Source organism: Salmo salar, chromosome ssa15, assembly GCF_905237065.1.
Source record: "Salmo salar chromosome ssa15, Ssal_v3.1, whole genome shotgun sequence".
Classification (NCBI taxonomy): Eukaryota; Metazoa; Chordata; class Actinopteri; order Salmoniformes; family Salmonidae; genus Salmo; species Salmo salar.
Genome location: NC_059456.1, coordinates 110,282,608 through 110,298,400, shown reverse-complemented (window position 1 = coordinate 110,298,400; position 15,793 = coordinate 110,282,608). Strand labels below are relative to the sequence as shown.

Sequence of the window (15,793 nt, the reverse complement as noted above, 5' to 3'; positions counted from 1 at the left end):
AGGAGGAGAAGCAGGAGGAGGAGCAGGAGAAGGAGCAGGAGAAGGAGCAGGAGAAGGAGAAAGTGTTGAAGACAGGATACCAAGTTGTGAAGACAGGATACCAACACCAACCAGGGGAGGTGAGGAAGAAGGAGGGAGGCGGAGAGAAGACAGGTGGAACAGAGGAGATAACAGAGGTAGCAGAAGGAGGAGAGGCAAATGGAGAGTTTGAAACCATCGAGCTGCCACCATGGGAGATCATCACTGGGTAAACACATTCACCAACCACACACAAATCTCTTTTGCACGCTCTTTCTCTCTAACACACACATAGGCAGGTATACTTTCTCTGGGGGTTTGTGTTATGTCTCTCTCATCATTTTATACACATTTACATAAGTATTCAGATGCTTTACTCAGTACTTCATTGAAGCACATTTGGCAGTGATTACAGCCACAATTCTTCTTGGGTATGACGCTACAAGCTCGGCACACCTGTATTTGGGGAGTTTCTCCCATTCTTCCCTGCAGATCCTCCTCTCAGGTTGGATGGCGCGTCGCTGCACAGCTATTTTCAGGTCTCTCCAGAGATGGCGGCGGAGGAGATGGGGCCGGAGGAGATGGGGCCGGAGGAGATGGCGGCGGGGGAGATGGCGGCGGAGGAGGAGATGGGGCCGGAGGAGGAGATGGGGCCGGAGGAGGAGATGGGGCCGGAGGAGATGGCGGCGGGGGAGATGGCGGCGGAGGAGGAGATGGGGCCGGAGGAGGAGATGGGGCCGGAGGAGATGGGGCCGGAGGAGATGGCGCCGGAGGAGATGGCGGCGGGGGAGATGGCGGCGGAGGAGGTGGCGCCGGAGGAGATGGCGGCGGAGGAGATGGCGGCGGAGGAGGTGGCGCCGGAGGAGATGGGGCCGGAGGAGATGGCGCCGGAGGAGATGGGGCCGGAGGAGGTGGCGCCGGAGGAGATGGCGCCGGAGGAGATGGCGGCGGAGGAGGAGATGGCGCTGGAGGAGATGGCGCCGGAGGAGATGGCGCCGGAGGAGATGGCGCCGGAGGAGATGGCGCAGGAGGAGATGGCGGCGGAGGAGGAGATGGCGCTGGAGGAGGTGGGGCCGGAGGAGGTGGCGCCGCAGGAGGTGGCGCCGGAGGATATGGCGCCGGAGGATGTGGCGCCGGAGGAGGTGGCGCCGGAGGAGGTGGCGCCGGAGGAGGTGGCGGCGGAGGAGGTGGCGGCGGAGGAGGAGATGGGGCCGGAGGAGATGGCGGCGGAGGAGGAGGTGGCGCCGGAGGAGGTGGGGCCGGAGGAGGTGGCGGCGGAGGAGATGGCGCCGGAGGAGGAGATGGCGCTGGAGGAGGTGGCGCCGGAGGAGGTGGCGCCGGAGGAGGTGGCGGCGGAGGAGATGGTTGTCGTTTCTGATCCTGTAACCAATTGTGCTATTGTGTTTTTTTTTTTTGTAACTTTTTTATTTTTTTGTAACTTATTTTGTACATAATGTTTTAGCCACCGTAGTATCGCCTCTGCTAGCTCGTGAGATCTGGCTATGTCGATAGCTTTTACATAATGTTTTAGCCACCGTGTCTTACGACCTCAGGACAGCGGTTACTCACCCCATACTGGAGGAATACTTTTTCTTTAACGAGTCGTACATGAAGGATTTACTTCAGACGCCAGACAAGGCCCTCATCCCCGTCATTCGCAGGAGAAAGAGACGGAGATATCTGGGTGCCTTGTAAGGATCCAACGGAGAGTGTGTAATCTCACTTTACCAATGTACAATCAATGGAATGTAAAATAGACAAACTACGATCACTTATATCCTACCAACAGAACGATGACATGAATAACATACAGCTGGCGGGTGTTAAGCTTTTTAGGCAGAATAGAGCAGTGGCCTCTGGTAAGACAAGGGGTGGCGGTCTATGTATATTTGTAAACAACAGCTGGAGCACGAAATCTTAGGAAGTCTCGAGGTTTTGCTCGCCTGAGGTAGAGTATCTCATGATAAGCAGTAGACCCACTGTTTACCAAGAGAGTTCTCATCTATATTCTTTGTAGCTGTCTATTTACCACCACAAACCGATGTTGGCTCTAAGACCGAACTCAATGAGCTGTATAAGGCCATAAGCAAACAGGAAAACGCTCATCCAGAGGCGGCGCTCCTAGTGGCCGGGGACTTTAACTTGTTTGGGATAGGGGGCAGTATTTTGACGTCCGGATGAAAAGCGTGCCCAAAGTAAACTGCCTGTTACTCAGGCCCAGAAGCTAGGATATGCATATAATTGGTTTAGAAAACACTCTAAAGTTTCTAAAACTGATAATAGCTTTTGTATCTACCTTTCCAATTACTTTTAGAGTTTGGGATTTAAAAATGATTAGTTATATTGTTTTAGTTCGAACGTGCAGACTTTCTGTCTTTAAATAATTGTTTTATGTAGGATGCTACATTTTTGACCAGTCACAATTTAAAGTAGGCCTCATAGTCTACCTCAGCCAGTTAAGTTATTCTATATAGTACATGTGTCGGTAGATGTGGAAAGATAGAGATAGATACCGTGTAGCTAAGTTGGTAGAGCATGGTGTTTGGATAAGAGCGTCTGCTAAATGACTAAAATGTAAATGATACAAATGATTTGTTGCAAGTTGGGGGGGGGTTCACCTAGCTAAAGTTCTTTAGTAAAGCTTGAATAGTCTGAATAGTCTATTGTTCAGCTAATAGCCCATCCTGCTATGCTGGTGAAAACCCAGTAATAATATTTTTCCCCCTTTCCACATGTTAAAGATTCCAGTTGATAAAGTGTTTTTAGCCACAATCGGCCCCAACCCCAATTAATACATTTGGGCACAGTCGATAGCATGTTGGCCTTCGGGCTAGAATGTTGAGGGTTCGAAAACTGTTTCCTGCTTGTTTCATTACATTATTATGCCAGTCTAAGAGCAAATATCCTGGATTGTTACTCCCATCTCATTCCTCGCACTCTTCCACGTGTCATTCCGAATGCTTGTGGGCGTGCTGGTATAACCAGTGCTGTACTGCACCGCTGTAACTCTGCGTTGTGTGTAACCGGTGCTGTACTGCACCGCTGTAGCTCTGCGTTGTGTGTAACCGGTGCTGTACCGCACCGCTGTAGCTCTGCGCTGTGTATAACCGGTGCTGTACCGTACCGCTGTAGCTCTGCGCTGTGTGTAACCGGTGCTGTACCACACCGCTGTAGCTCTGCGTTGTGTGTAACCGGTGCTGTACCGTACCGCTGTAGCTCTGCGCTGTGTGTAACCGGTGCTGTACCGTACCGCTGTAGCTCTGCGCTGTGTGTAACCGGTGCTGTACCGTACCGCTGTAGCTCTGCGCTGTGTGTAACCGGTACTGTACTGTAGCTCTGCGCTGTGTGTAACTGGTGCTGTACTGTAGCTCTGCGCTGTGTGGGGTTGATTGAGACTATAGACGTGGACTTTGGAGATCAGGTTGTTTTAATGAATCAGAATTCTCTCTGCATCCAAAAGACAATAAAACGTGTGTAGAGCACATATGTTCTGCGAATCGTCGCCTCTTTTTACAACAGATGTACAATACAAGGGACTGGGATCATTCGAGGAGCTAGCCATCGTTCACACATACAATAGCCTGCTAATACCTTAGCTAGCTATTAACCACATGTTGAATTCAGAATGTTAATATCATCCTAAAAAGTACAATTACATCTTAACAATACCATCCACTTATGAGTAACCTCTAAATATACAACATTATTCATGAACAAAACACTATGTTTATGACTTTGTGCTTAAAGGAATCAAACTTTTCTGACGACGACAGAAAAAGCGTGCTTACCTGTCATAGTGCATCTCATAGAGCACGAGCACGCAGGGCAAAACGTAAGTACACACTCCCCTACTCCCAGGATGCAGGCATGCATAATAACAAATCAACATGCCATATTAATATATGAACCTGGTGAAATTCACAAAGTACTCTAACAACTGTTACACTGGCAAGATGTACTCTTTTCTATTCGGTATATATGAATTACAAATCAGCCTTTACTTAAATCATGTTTCTAGTCTATTGTAAAGTTACAATGTGTAATCATTGATGTCCCAGGAGCAGGAGCGGTAAACACTGTTCAAGTGTATAATTGTAATACATACATGCAGACACAGCATCATTCAAATAATGGAAAAAAACTTGCTAAGTAGCGATTTTAGTAAATTAACTTTGACAAAAAATATGCTCATTTGTTTGTCTCTACGTTAACTAACATATTCCTCTCAATTGTACATGTTTTGCTTGACTCGTTATGACGTTATAATTACTTAAATTAGCTTCCACCGTAATGTTTTGTCAGCCATTTTTGCTGAAGAAAGTCATCAGGGAGCGGTGGCTTGCGTCAAATTCGTCATTGGAACCACTCGATATGATTGGTCATATAAAAACCTTGGGACCCAAATGCATAATGAGTGCTCTAACTCCCCCTTGTGGTGGTCTGGAGTAATGAAGCCGCTGGGTACCTCTACCTCCCCCTTGTGGTGGTCTGGAGTAATGAAGCTGTGATGCTGGGTACCTCTACCTCCCCCTTGTGGTGGTCTGGAGTAATGAAGCTGTGATGCTGGGTACCTCTAACTCCCCCTTGTGGTGGTCTGGAGTAATGAAGCCGCTGGGTACCTCTAACTCCCCCTTGTGGTGGTCTGGAGTAATGAAGCCGTGATGCTGGGTACCTCAAACTCCCCCTTGTGGTGGTCTGGAGTAATGAAGCCGCTGGGTATCTCTAACTCCCCCTTGTGGTGGTCTGGAGTAATGAAGCCGCTGGGTATCTCTAACTCCCCCTTGTGGTGGTCTGGAGTAATGAAGCAGTGATGCTGGGTACCTCTAACTCCCCCTTGTGGTGGTCTGGAGTAATGAAGCTGTGATGCTGGGTACCTCTAACTCCCCCTTGTGGTGGTCTGGAGTAATGAAGCCGCTGGGTACCTCTAACTCCCCCTTGTGGTGGTCTGGAGTAATGAAGCCGCTGGGTACCTCTACCTCCCCCTTGTGGTGGTCTGGAGTAATGAAGCCGCTGGGTACCTCTAACTCCCCCTTGTGGTGGTCTGGAGTAATGAAGCCGCTGGGTACCTCTAACTCCCCCTTGTGGTGGTCTGGAGTAATGAAGCTGTGACGCTGGGTACCTCTAACTCCCCCTTGTGGTGGTCTGGAGTAATGAAGCTGCTGGGTACCTCTAACTCCCCCTTGTGGTGGTCTGGAGTAATGAAGCCGCTGGGTACCTCTAACTCCCCCTTGTGGTGGTCTGGAGTAATGAAGCAGTAATGCTGGGTACCTCTATGTCCCGAGGTGTAAGATCACAACTTTTAAAGGAGGAACCACTGTATGTGAGATGCTATTCATTGACTACAGCTCAGCGTTCAACACCATAGTGCCCTCAAAGCTCATCACTAAGCTAAGGACCCTGGGACTAAACACCTCCCTCTGCAACTGGATCCTGGACTTCCTGACTGGCCGCCCCCAGGTGGTGAGGGTAGGTAGCAACACATCTGCCACTCTGATCCTCAACACGGGGGGCCCTCAAGGGTGTGTGCTCAGTCCCCTCCTGCACTCCCTGTTCACTCATTACTGCATGGCCAGGCATGACTCCAACACGACTCAAACACCATCATCAGGTTTGCCGATGACACAACAGTGGTAGGCCTGATCACCGACAATGATGAGACAGCCTATAAGGAGGAGGTCAGAGACCTGGCTGTGTGGTGCCAGAACAACAACCTCTCCCTCAACGTGATCAAGACAAAGGAGATGATTGTGGACTACAGGAAAAGGAGGACCGAGCACGCCACCATTCTCATCGACGGGGCTGTAGTGGAGCAGGTTGAGAGCTTCAAGTTCCTTGGTGTCCACATCACCAACAAACTATCATGGTCCAAACACACTAAGACAGTTGTGAAGAGGGCACGACAAAGACTATACCCTTAGGAGACTGAAAAGATTTGGCATGGGTCCTCAGATCCTCAAAAGGTTCTACAGCTGTACCATCGAGAGCATCCTGACTGGTTGCATCACTGCCTTGTATGGCAACTGCTCGGCTTCCGACCACAAGGCACTACAGAGGGTACATCGCCGGGGCCAAGCTTCCTGCCATCCAGGACCTCTATAGAAGGCGGTGTCAGAGGAAGGTCCTAAAAATTGTCAGAGACTCCAGCCACCCTATTCATAGGCTGTTCTCTCTGCTACCGCACGGGAAGCGGTACCGGCGCGCCAAGTCTAGGTCCAAGAGGCTTCTAAACAGATTCTACCTCCAAGCCATAAGACTCCTGAACAGCTAATCAAAGAGCTACCCAGACCCCTCTTTTACGCTGCTGCTACTCTCTGTTCATTATCTATGCATAGTCACTTTAACTCTACCTACATGTACATATTACCTCAATTACCTCGACTAACCGGTGCCCCCGCACATTGACTCTGTACCGGTAGCGCCCTGTATACTCTCTGTTTATTATCTATGCATAGTCACTTTAACCCTTGTGTAGTCTGTATACTCCCCTTGTCCTAAGGGTAAAAAATGACCCGCCTTCACTACACCCCTAAAATAAAACAGCTTAATTGAATTTTAAACCCCAAATCTATTTTGCATGAAGAAACAACCTGTTTCTGGGTTTTCCCTCTTCACAATGCAGAAAGACTGCATTTAATCAGTGAACACCACTCGTTTTTATTACAACACACCTGTCATAATTGTTTTCTTTACCAAAGTAGAGGTTAATTATTATTATTATTATTGCTAAAGATACTGCATAGGTGTAAACATATTGTTTTTAGCAAGAGATAGTACTTCTATAGCCTATGAAAGTAGCAGAAATATGTAAAAGTCGTTTTGAATGCATTGTATTGAAGGGAAACAATGACAGTCTTGAACTTTTTGGCAACACAGTGATATATTCTTATATACTGTACAATGAGGAATTCAACTACAAAATACTAGTCTTCTCCCATTTTTTAACCATTGCCCCCACCAACAAGGTGTATAAACAACAACAATAAATAAGAATAAAATAAGATAATAGATACAAAACAAAAACATGAAGAACATGAATCAATCAACTCTAACGTAGGACAGTATGCAGGTGTTTGTGCATGGACTTTGCAGACGTACATGTATTTCTCACATGTGCAGCACATAGTATTTGTTTTACAGTCCTTCTTTGCGGGGCAGAATTGGCATCTCCTCCTCTTGCCTGCCCCAGCTGCAGCCTCAGGTGGATCATGACAAGATTCAGCCCCCTGAACAGCTTTCACAAGTGCTGCAGAGGCTGCTGTGCGTGGGAGGCGCTCCCATCTTTGAATGTGTGGGGTTACAAGGGCCTTTCCCAGCTGCTCCAGGAGTACCCTCTTCTTGTTACGCTTATCAGGCATCCAGGTAGGGTTGATCTTGTTCAATATCACGAAGACATTGTATGAGGACACATCAATTATGTTATGGAAGATGACCTGGAGCCAGCGGGCAGCCATCCTCCTGCAGCTGTAAGTTCCAATCACCTTGTCCAGGTTGTCCACGCCTCCTTTGTTGTGGCCGTAGTCCAGGATGATGCCTGGCTTCCTGTCCTCACGATCACTGATCTCAGCCGTTTAGTGCATTGTGCGCAGGAGCACCACATTCTTGTTCCTCTTTGGGAGGTAATAAACCAGAGTGGTGGTGGGGGTGAAGGCAAACTTTGATGAGAAGGCCTCTCTCCCCCTTGTTGTGAGGAGTGCAGGGGGCAGCTCAGGCCTGTTCTTTTTAACCTCTATGGGCTAGGTGGGACGCTTGCGTCCCACCTACGTAACAGCCACTGGCAGCCTGTGGCGCGATTTTCAAAACCTTAAAAATCCTATTACTTCAATTTCTCAAACATATGACTATTTTACAGCTATTTAAAGACAAGACTCTCGTTAATCTAACCACACTGTCCGATTTCAAAAAGGCTTTACAACGAAAGCAAAACATTAGATTATGTCAGCAGAGTACCAAGCCAGAAATAATCAGACACCCATTTTTCAAGCCAGCATATAATGTCACCAAAACCCAGAAGACAGCTAAATGCAGCACTCACCTTTGATGATCTTCATCAGATGACAACCCTAGGACATTATGTTATACAATACATGCATGTTTTGTTCAATCAAGTTCATATTTATATAAAAAAACAGCTTTTTACATTAGCATGTGACGTTCAGAACTAGCATACCCCCGCAAACTTCCGGGGAATTCGCTAACATTTTACTAAATTACTCACGATAAACGTTCACAAAAAGCATAACAATTATTTTAAGAATTATAGATACAGACCTCCTCTATGCACTCGATATGTCCGATTTTAAAATAGCTTTTTGGTGAAAGCACATTTTGCAATATTCTAAGTACATAGCCCAGGCATCACGGGCTCGCTATTTAGACACCCGGCAAGTTTAGCACTCACCATAATCATATTTACTATTATAAAAGTTTGATTACCTTTTGTTGTCTTCGTCAGAATGCACACCCAGGACTGCTACTTCAATAACAAATGTTGGTTTGGTCCAAAATAATCCATCGTTATATCCGAATAGCGGCGTTTTGTTCGTGCGTTCCAGACACTATCCGAAATAGTAAAGAAGTGTCGCGCGCATGGCGCAATTCGTGACAATAAAATTCGAAATATTCCATTACCGTACTTCGAAGCATGTCAACCGCTGTTTAAAATAAATTTTTACGCCATTTTTCTCGTAGAAAAGCGATAATATTCCGACAGGGAATCTCCTTTTCGGCAAACAGAGGAAAAAATCCCAAAGGCGGGGGCGGTCGGGTCACGCGCATAAACCCAGTGTCCCTTGATCGGCCACTTGAGAAAGGCGATAATGTGTTTCAGCATGGGGCTGGAATGACGACATTCTGTTTTTTCCCGGGCTCTGAGCGCCTATGGACGACGTGGGAAGTGTCACGTTAGAGCAGAGATCCTTAGTAAATGATAGAGATGGAAAAGAAGTTCAAGAAATGGTCAGACAGGCCACTTCCTGTAAAGCAATCTCTCAGGTTTTGACCTGCCATTTGAGTTCTGTTATACTCACAGACACCATTCAAACAGTTTTAGAAAATTTAGGGTGTTTTCTATCCATATGTAATAAGTATATGCATATTCTAGTTACTGGGTAGGAGTGGTAACCAGATTAAATCGGGTATGTTTTTTATCCAGCCGTGTCAATACTGCCCCCTAGCCCTAACAGGCTAACTGTACCAACCATGGTGATCTTCCTCTTCAGGAGCTGCTGGCTGAGCTCAATCAGTAGCACACATAATCTCAATTTTGCGTTGTGTGTGTGTGTGTGTGTGTGTGTGTGTGTGTGTGCGTGTGTCTTTGTGGTTTTTGTGGTGTGTACATTTTGCGGTGTGATTTTATGACTGCTGTCTCAAAAATGACCCTAAGACAATCTTTGTACCCTGGTGGTGTACAGCTTTAATGGAAACATGAACAAAGGCGATGTTTCACTTTTTCTAATGTTGGGGTCACTCTAGGAAAAGTAATCAAATTTCAAGTTGAAAAAAGATCATTCAGGGAGTTTTCTCTGCTGGTAAACATAGCGGCGGGTCATTTTTGACCTTTAAGACAAAACAAGGTTTAACTCTACCTATATTTACAAATTACCTCGACTTACCGGTGCCCCCGTACATTGAATCTGTACTGATACCCCCTGTATATAGCCTCGCTATTGTTATTTTACTGCTGCTGTTTCATTATTTTTTACTTATATTTTCTTTTTACTTATCTATTTTTTACTTAACACTTACTTTTCTTAAAACTGCATTGTTGGTTAAGGGCTTGTAATTTAGCATTTCACTGTAAGGTCTACGCCTGTTGTTTTTGGGCCATGTGAAAAATAAAATGCTATTTGATTTGATTTATTCGATTGGATCCAAGTCCTTGCTCTGGCTGGGCCACTCAAGGACATTCAGAGACTTGTCCTGAAGCAACGCCTGCATTATCTTGGCTGTGTGCTTAGTGTCGTTGTCCTGTTGGAAAGTGAACCTTCGCCCCAGTCTGAGGTCCTTAAGGCTCTGGAGCAGGTTTTCATCAAGGATCTCTCTGTACTTTGCTACATTCATCTTTGCCTCAATCCTGACTAGTCTCCCAGTCTCTGCCACTGAAAAACATCCACACAGCATGATGCTGCCACCACCATGCTTCACCGGAGCGATGGTGCCAGGTTTCCTGCAGACGTGGGGCTTGGCATTCAGGCCAAAGAGTTTCATCTTGGTTTCATCTGAACAGAGAATCTTGTTTCTCATGGTCTGAGAGTCTTTAGGTACCTTTTGGCAAACACCAAGCGGGCTGTAATGTGCCTTTTACGGAGGAGAGGCTTCTGCCTGGACACTCAACCATAAAGGCCTGATTGGTGGAGTGATGCAGAGATGGTTGGCCTTCTGGAAGGTTCTCCCATCTCCACAGAGGAACTCTGGAGCTCTGTCAGAGTGACCATCAGGTTCTTGGTCACTTCCCTGACCAAGGCCCTTCTCCCCCGATTGGGGACCATCAAACCCCTGTTGCTCAGTTTGGCCGGGCTGCCGGGCAGCCAGCTCTAGGAAGTCATGGTGGTTCCAAACTTCTTCCATGGAAGAATAATGGAGGCCACTGTGTTCATGGGGATCTTCAATGCTGCAAAAAATGTTCAGTACCTTTATCCAGATCTGTGCCTCGACACAATCCTGTCTCAGAGCTCTACGCACAATTCCTTCGACCTCATGACTAGGTTTTTGCCCTTACATGCTGTGGTACGTAATATAGACGGGGTGTCTTTCCATATCATGTCTAATCAATTGAATTTACAGTTGAAGTCAGAAGTTTACATACACCTTAGCCAAATACATTTTACCTCAGTTTTTCACTATTCCTGACTTTTAATCGTAGTAAAAAATTCCCTGTCTTAGGTCAGTTACGATCACCACTTTATTTTAAGATTGTGGAATGTCAGAATAATAGTAGAGAGAATTATTTATTTCAGCTTTTATTTCTTTCATCACATTCCCAGTGGGTCAGAAGTTTACATATACTGATTAAGTGTTTGGTAGCATTGCCTTTAAAATGTTTATCTTGGGTCAAACGTTTCGGGTAGCCTTCCACAAGCTTCCCACAGTAAATTAGGTGAATTTTGTCCCATTCCTCCTGACAGAGCTGGTGTAACTGAGTCAGGTTTGTAGGCCTCCTTGCTAGCACACGCTTTTTCAGTTCTGCTCACAGATTTTCTATAGGATTGAGGTCAGGGCTTTGTGATGGCCACTCCAATACCTTGACTTTGTTGTCCTTAAGCCATTTTGCCACAACTTTGGAAGTATGCTTGGGGTCATTGTCCATTTGGAAGACCCATTTGCGACCAAGCTTTAACTTCCTGCTGATGTCTTCAGATGGTGCTTCAATATATCCACATAATTTTCCTCCCTCATGATGCCATCCAGTTTGTGAAGTGCACCAGTCCCTCCTGCAGCAAAGCACCCCCACAACATGATGCTGCCACCCCCGTGCTTTATGGTTGGGATGGTGTTCTTCGGCTTGCAAGTCTCCCCTTTTTCCCCCAAACATAACGATGGTCATTATGGCCAAACAGTTCTATTTTTGTTTCATCAGACCATAGGACATTTCTCCAAAAAGTATGATCTTTGTCCCCACGTGCAGTTGCAAACCGTAGTCTGGCTTTTTTATGTCGGTTTTGAAGCAGTGGCTTCTTCCTTGCTAAGCGGCCTTTCAGGTTATGTCGATATAGGATTAGTTTCACTGTGGATATAGATACTTTTGTACCTGTTTCCTCCAGCATCTTCACAAGGTCCTTTGCTGTTGTTCTGGAATTGATTTGCACTTTTTGCACCAAAGTAAGTTCAACTCTAGGAGACAGAACGTGTCTCCTTCCTGAGCGGTATGATGGCTGCGTTGTCCCATGGTGTTTATACTTGCGTAGTATTGTTTGTACAGATGAACGTGGTACCTTCAGGTGTTTGGAAATTGCTCCCAAGGATGAACCAGACTTGTTTTCTGAGGTCTTGGCTGATTTCTTTTGATTTTCCTATTATGTCAAGCAAAGAGGCACTGAGTTTGAAGGTAGGCCTTGATATACATCCACAGGTACACCTCCAATTGACTCAAGTTATGTCAATTAGCCTATCAGAAGCTTCTAAAGCCATAACATAATTTTCTGGAATTCTCCAAGCTGTTTAAAGGCACAGTCAACTTAGTGTATGTAAACTTCTGACCCACTGGAATTGTGATACAGTGAATTATAAGTGAAATAATCTGTCTGTAAACAATTGTTGGAAAAATGACTTGTGTCAATCACAAAGTAGATGTCCTAACCGACTCTCCAAAACTATAGTTTGTTAACAAGAAATTTGTGGAGTGGTTGAAAAATGAGTTTTAATAACTCCAACCTAAGTGTATGTAAACTTCTGACTTGTATGACAGGTGGACTCCAATCAAGTTGTATAAACATCTCAAGGATGAACAATGGAAACAGGATGCATCTGAGCTCAATTTTGAGTCTCATAGCAAAGGGTCTGAAAACGAATGTAAATAAGGTTTTTCAGTTTTTTTATTTGTATAAATTAGCAAACATTACTAAAAACCTTTTTTTACTTTGTCTTTATGGGGCATTGTGTGTACAATGATGAGGAAAACAATGTATTTAATACATTTTAGAATAAGGCTGTAACATAACAAAATGTTGAAAAAGTCAAGGGGTCTGAATACTTTCTGAATGCACTGTATATTGAGGAGGTAGAGCCTGGAGTCAGAGAGTGTATTGAGGAGGTAGAGCCTGGAGTCAGAGAGTATATTGAGGAGGTAGAGCCTGGAGTCAGAGAGTATATTGAGGAGGTAGAGCCTGGAGTCAGAGAGTATATTGAGGAGGTAGAGCCTGGAGTCAGAGAGTATATTGAGGAGGTAGAGCCTGGAGTCAGAGAGTATATTGAGGAGGTAGAGCCTGGAGTCAGAGAGTATATTGAGGAGGTAGAGCCTGGAGTCAGAGAGTATATTGAGGAGGTAGAGCCTGGAGTCAGAGAGTATATTGAGGAGGTAGAGCCTGGAGTCAGAGAGTATATTGAGGAGGTAGAGCCTGGAGTCAGAGAGTATATTGAGGAGGTAGAGCCTGGAGTCAGAGAGTATATTGAGGAGGTAGAGCCTGGAGTCAGAGAGTATATTGATGTAGAACAGGATGTGTCATGACAGCTCTGTGGTACAGGAAGTTTTATGGCAGCGCTTTGGTACAGGAGTTGTCATGGTAGCACTGTGGTACAGGAGGTGTCATGGCAGCACTGTGGTACAGGAGTTGCCATGGCAGCACTGTGGTACAGGAGTTGTCATGGTAGCACTGTGGTACAGGAGGAGTCAAGGCAACACTGTGGTACAATAGATCTCATGACAGCAATGTGGTACAGGTGTGGAGTTGTCATGGCAGCGCTGTGGTACAGGTGTGGAGTTGTCATGGCAGCGCTGTGGTACAGGTGTGGAGTTGTCATGGCAGCGCTGTGGTACAGGTGTGGAGTTGTCATGGCAGCGCTGTGCTACAGGTGTGGAGTTGTCATGGCAGCGCTGTGGTACAGGTGTGGAGTTGTCATGGCAGCGCTGTGGTGCAGGTGTGGAGTTGTCATGGCAGCGCTGTGGTACAGGTGTGGAGTTGTCATGGCAGCGCTGTGGTACAGGTGTGGAGTTGTCATGGCAGCGCTGTGGTACAGGTGTGGAGTTGTCATGGCAGCGCTGTGGTACAGGTGTGGAGTTGTCATGGCAGACACAATAAAACTGGATGTTGAATCATGCAAGCCACCCCTATATTGCACCTCAGCCATTGCCCCTTCATAGAAACCATTCAATACCAGGCTTCAGGGCTTTACTTTATGATGCTAAGATCATTTCACAATGAGTGAATACTGAATTCTCTCTGATTAAAACACTTTTTGTGTTTCTGATTCAATTCCTGATTCAATTTCTGTGTTCCGTTGCAGACTCCCCATCTCAGCCTGATAGGTGGGGCCTGATAGATGTGCCATCCGTGTGATGAGGAAATGTAAAATAAGAAAGAAATATATTTGGCAATTATATTTGCTTGTTTAAATTTTTTTTAAAGCATGTATTTTATAATACATTTCATACTGTGGTTTTTATTTTATGTTGTATGTGTTGTTATACTATCTGCTAAAAGACAACATTTCTTGACTGGTGAGGTTCATCAGCAGCGCTTAATTGTATTTGGAGGGGGCAGGGGTTGATGATAGCTAGATAGTTTACCAGCCCATAGAAGTAGTAGAAGAAGAAAATTGACTTCTTCAAAACGTGTTGGAACCAAAATTATTTTCCAATCATTTTGTTTCTGAACAGAACCCCCTCAAAATGAATTACGTTCCACTGTTCCAATCAGCAAAATAAAGTTCTGAACTGGTTCAACGCCCAAAAAGTACCGGTTTATATCGTTCCTTTCTGTTCCTTTTTTTAACCTGTGAAATCAACTGTTTTTTTACATTTTGCTCATTAAATTACTTTACCAATCAGTGTGTCAATAACAGCTGGTGCGCAAAATCAAATGTTAAGGAAGTCTCAAGGTTTTGCTCGTCTGAGGTAGAGTATCTCATGATAAGCTGAAGACCACACTATGTACCAAGAGATTTCTCATCTATATTCTTCGTAGCCCTCTATTAACCACCACAAACCGATGCTGGCACTAAGACCGAACTCAACAAGCTGTATAAGGCCATAAGCAAACAAAAAAAAATATTGTTTTTATTTATTTATTTAACATTTATTTATCTAGGCAAGTCAGTTAAGAATAAATTGTTATTTACAATGACGGCCTACCCCTGCCAAACCCGGACGACGGTGAGCCAATTGTGCGCCGCCCTATGGGACTCCTAATCATGGTTGGTTGTGATACAGCCTGGAATCTAAACAGGGTCTGTAGTGACGCCTCAAGCACTGAGATGCAGTGCCTTAGACTGCTGCGCCACTCGGGAGCCCAGAGGCGGCGCTCCTAGTGGCCGGGGACCTTAATGCAGGGAAACTTAAATCCGTTTTACCTCATTTCTACCAGCATGTTACATGTGCAACCAGAGAGAAAACAACTCTAGACATTTACTCCACAGACAGAGACGTGTACAAAGCTCTCCGCCGCCCTCCATTTGGAAAATCTGACCAAAATTCTATCCTCCTGATTCCTGCTTACAAGCAAAAACTAAAGCAGGAAGTACCAGTGACTTGCTCAGTACGGAAGTGGTCAGATGATGCAGATGCTAAGCTACAGGACTGATGGCATTGAGGAGTACACCACATCAGTCACTGGCTTCATCAATAAGTGCATCGATGACGTCGTTCCCACAGTGACCGTACGTACATACCCCAACCAGAAGCCATGGACTACCCTTTAGCTCAATCTGCATTGAGCTAAAGGGTAGAGCTGCCACTTTCAAGGAGCAGGACTCTAACCCGGGCGCTTATAAGAAATCCAGCTATGCCCTCCGATGAACCATCAAACAGGCAAAGCGTATATACAGGACTAAGATCGAATCCTACTACACTGGCTCCGACGCTCGTCGGATGTGGCAGGGCTTGCAAACTATTACAGACTACAAAGGGAAGCACAGCCACAAGCTGCCCAGTGACACGAGCCTACCAGACGAGCTAAATTACTTCTATGCTCACTTCGAGGCAAGCAACACTGAGGCATGCATAAGAGCATCAGCTGTTTCCGACGACTGCCATCACGCTCTCCGTAGCCGACGTGAGTAAGACCTTTAAACAGGTCAACATTCACAAGGCTGCGGGGCCAGACGGATTACCAGGACGTGTCCT

At 45.8% G+C, this 15,793-nt stretch overlaps 1 protein-coding gene across 1 annotated transcript in view; it reads left to right on the top strand.

Annotated features, from left to right (window-relative positions):
• Positions 1–15,793, top strand: part of LOC106573010 (probable C->U-editing enzyme APOBEC-2) — a 35,987-nt gene that overhangs the window by 157 nt on the left and 20,037 nt on the right. Inside the window, exon 1 of the mRNA XM_045696594.1 lies at positions 1–247. This exon is cut by the window's left edge and continues 157 nt beyond it. Within this exon, the coding sequence (XP_045552550.1) occupies positions 1–247 (247 nt within the window). The remainder of the gene's footprint in view (positions 248–15,793) is intronic.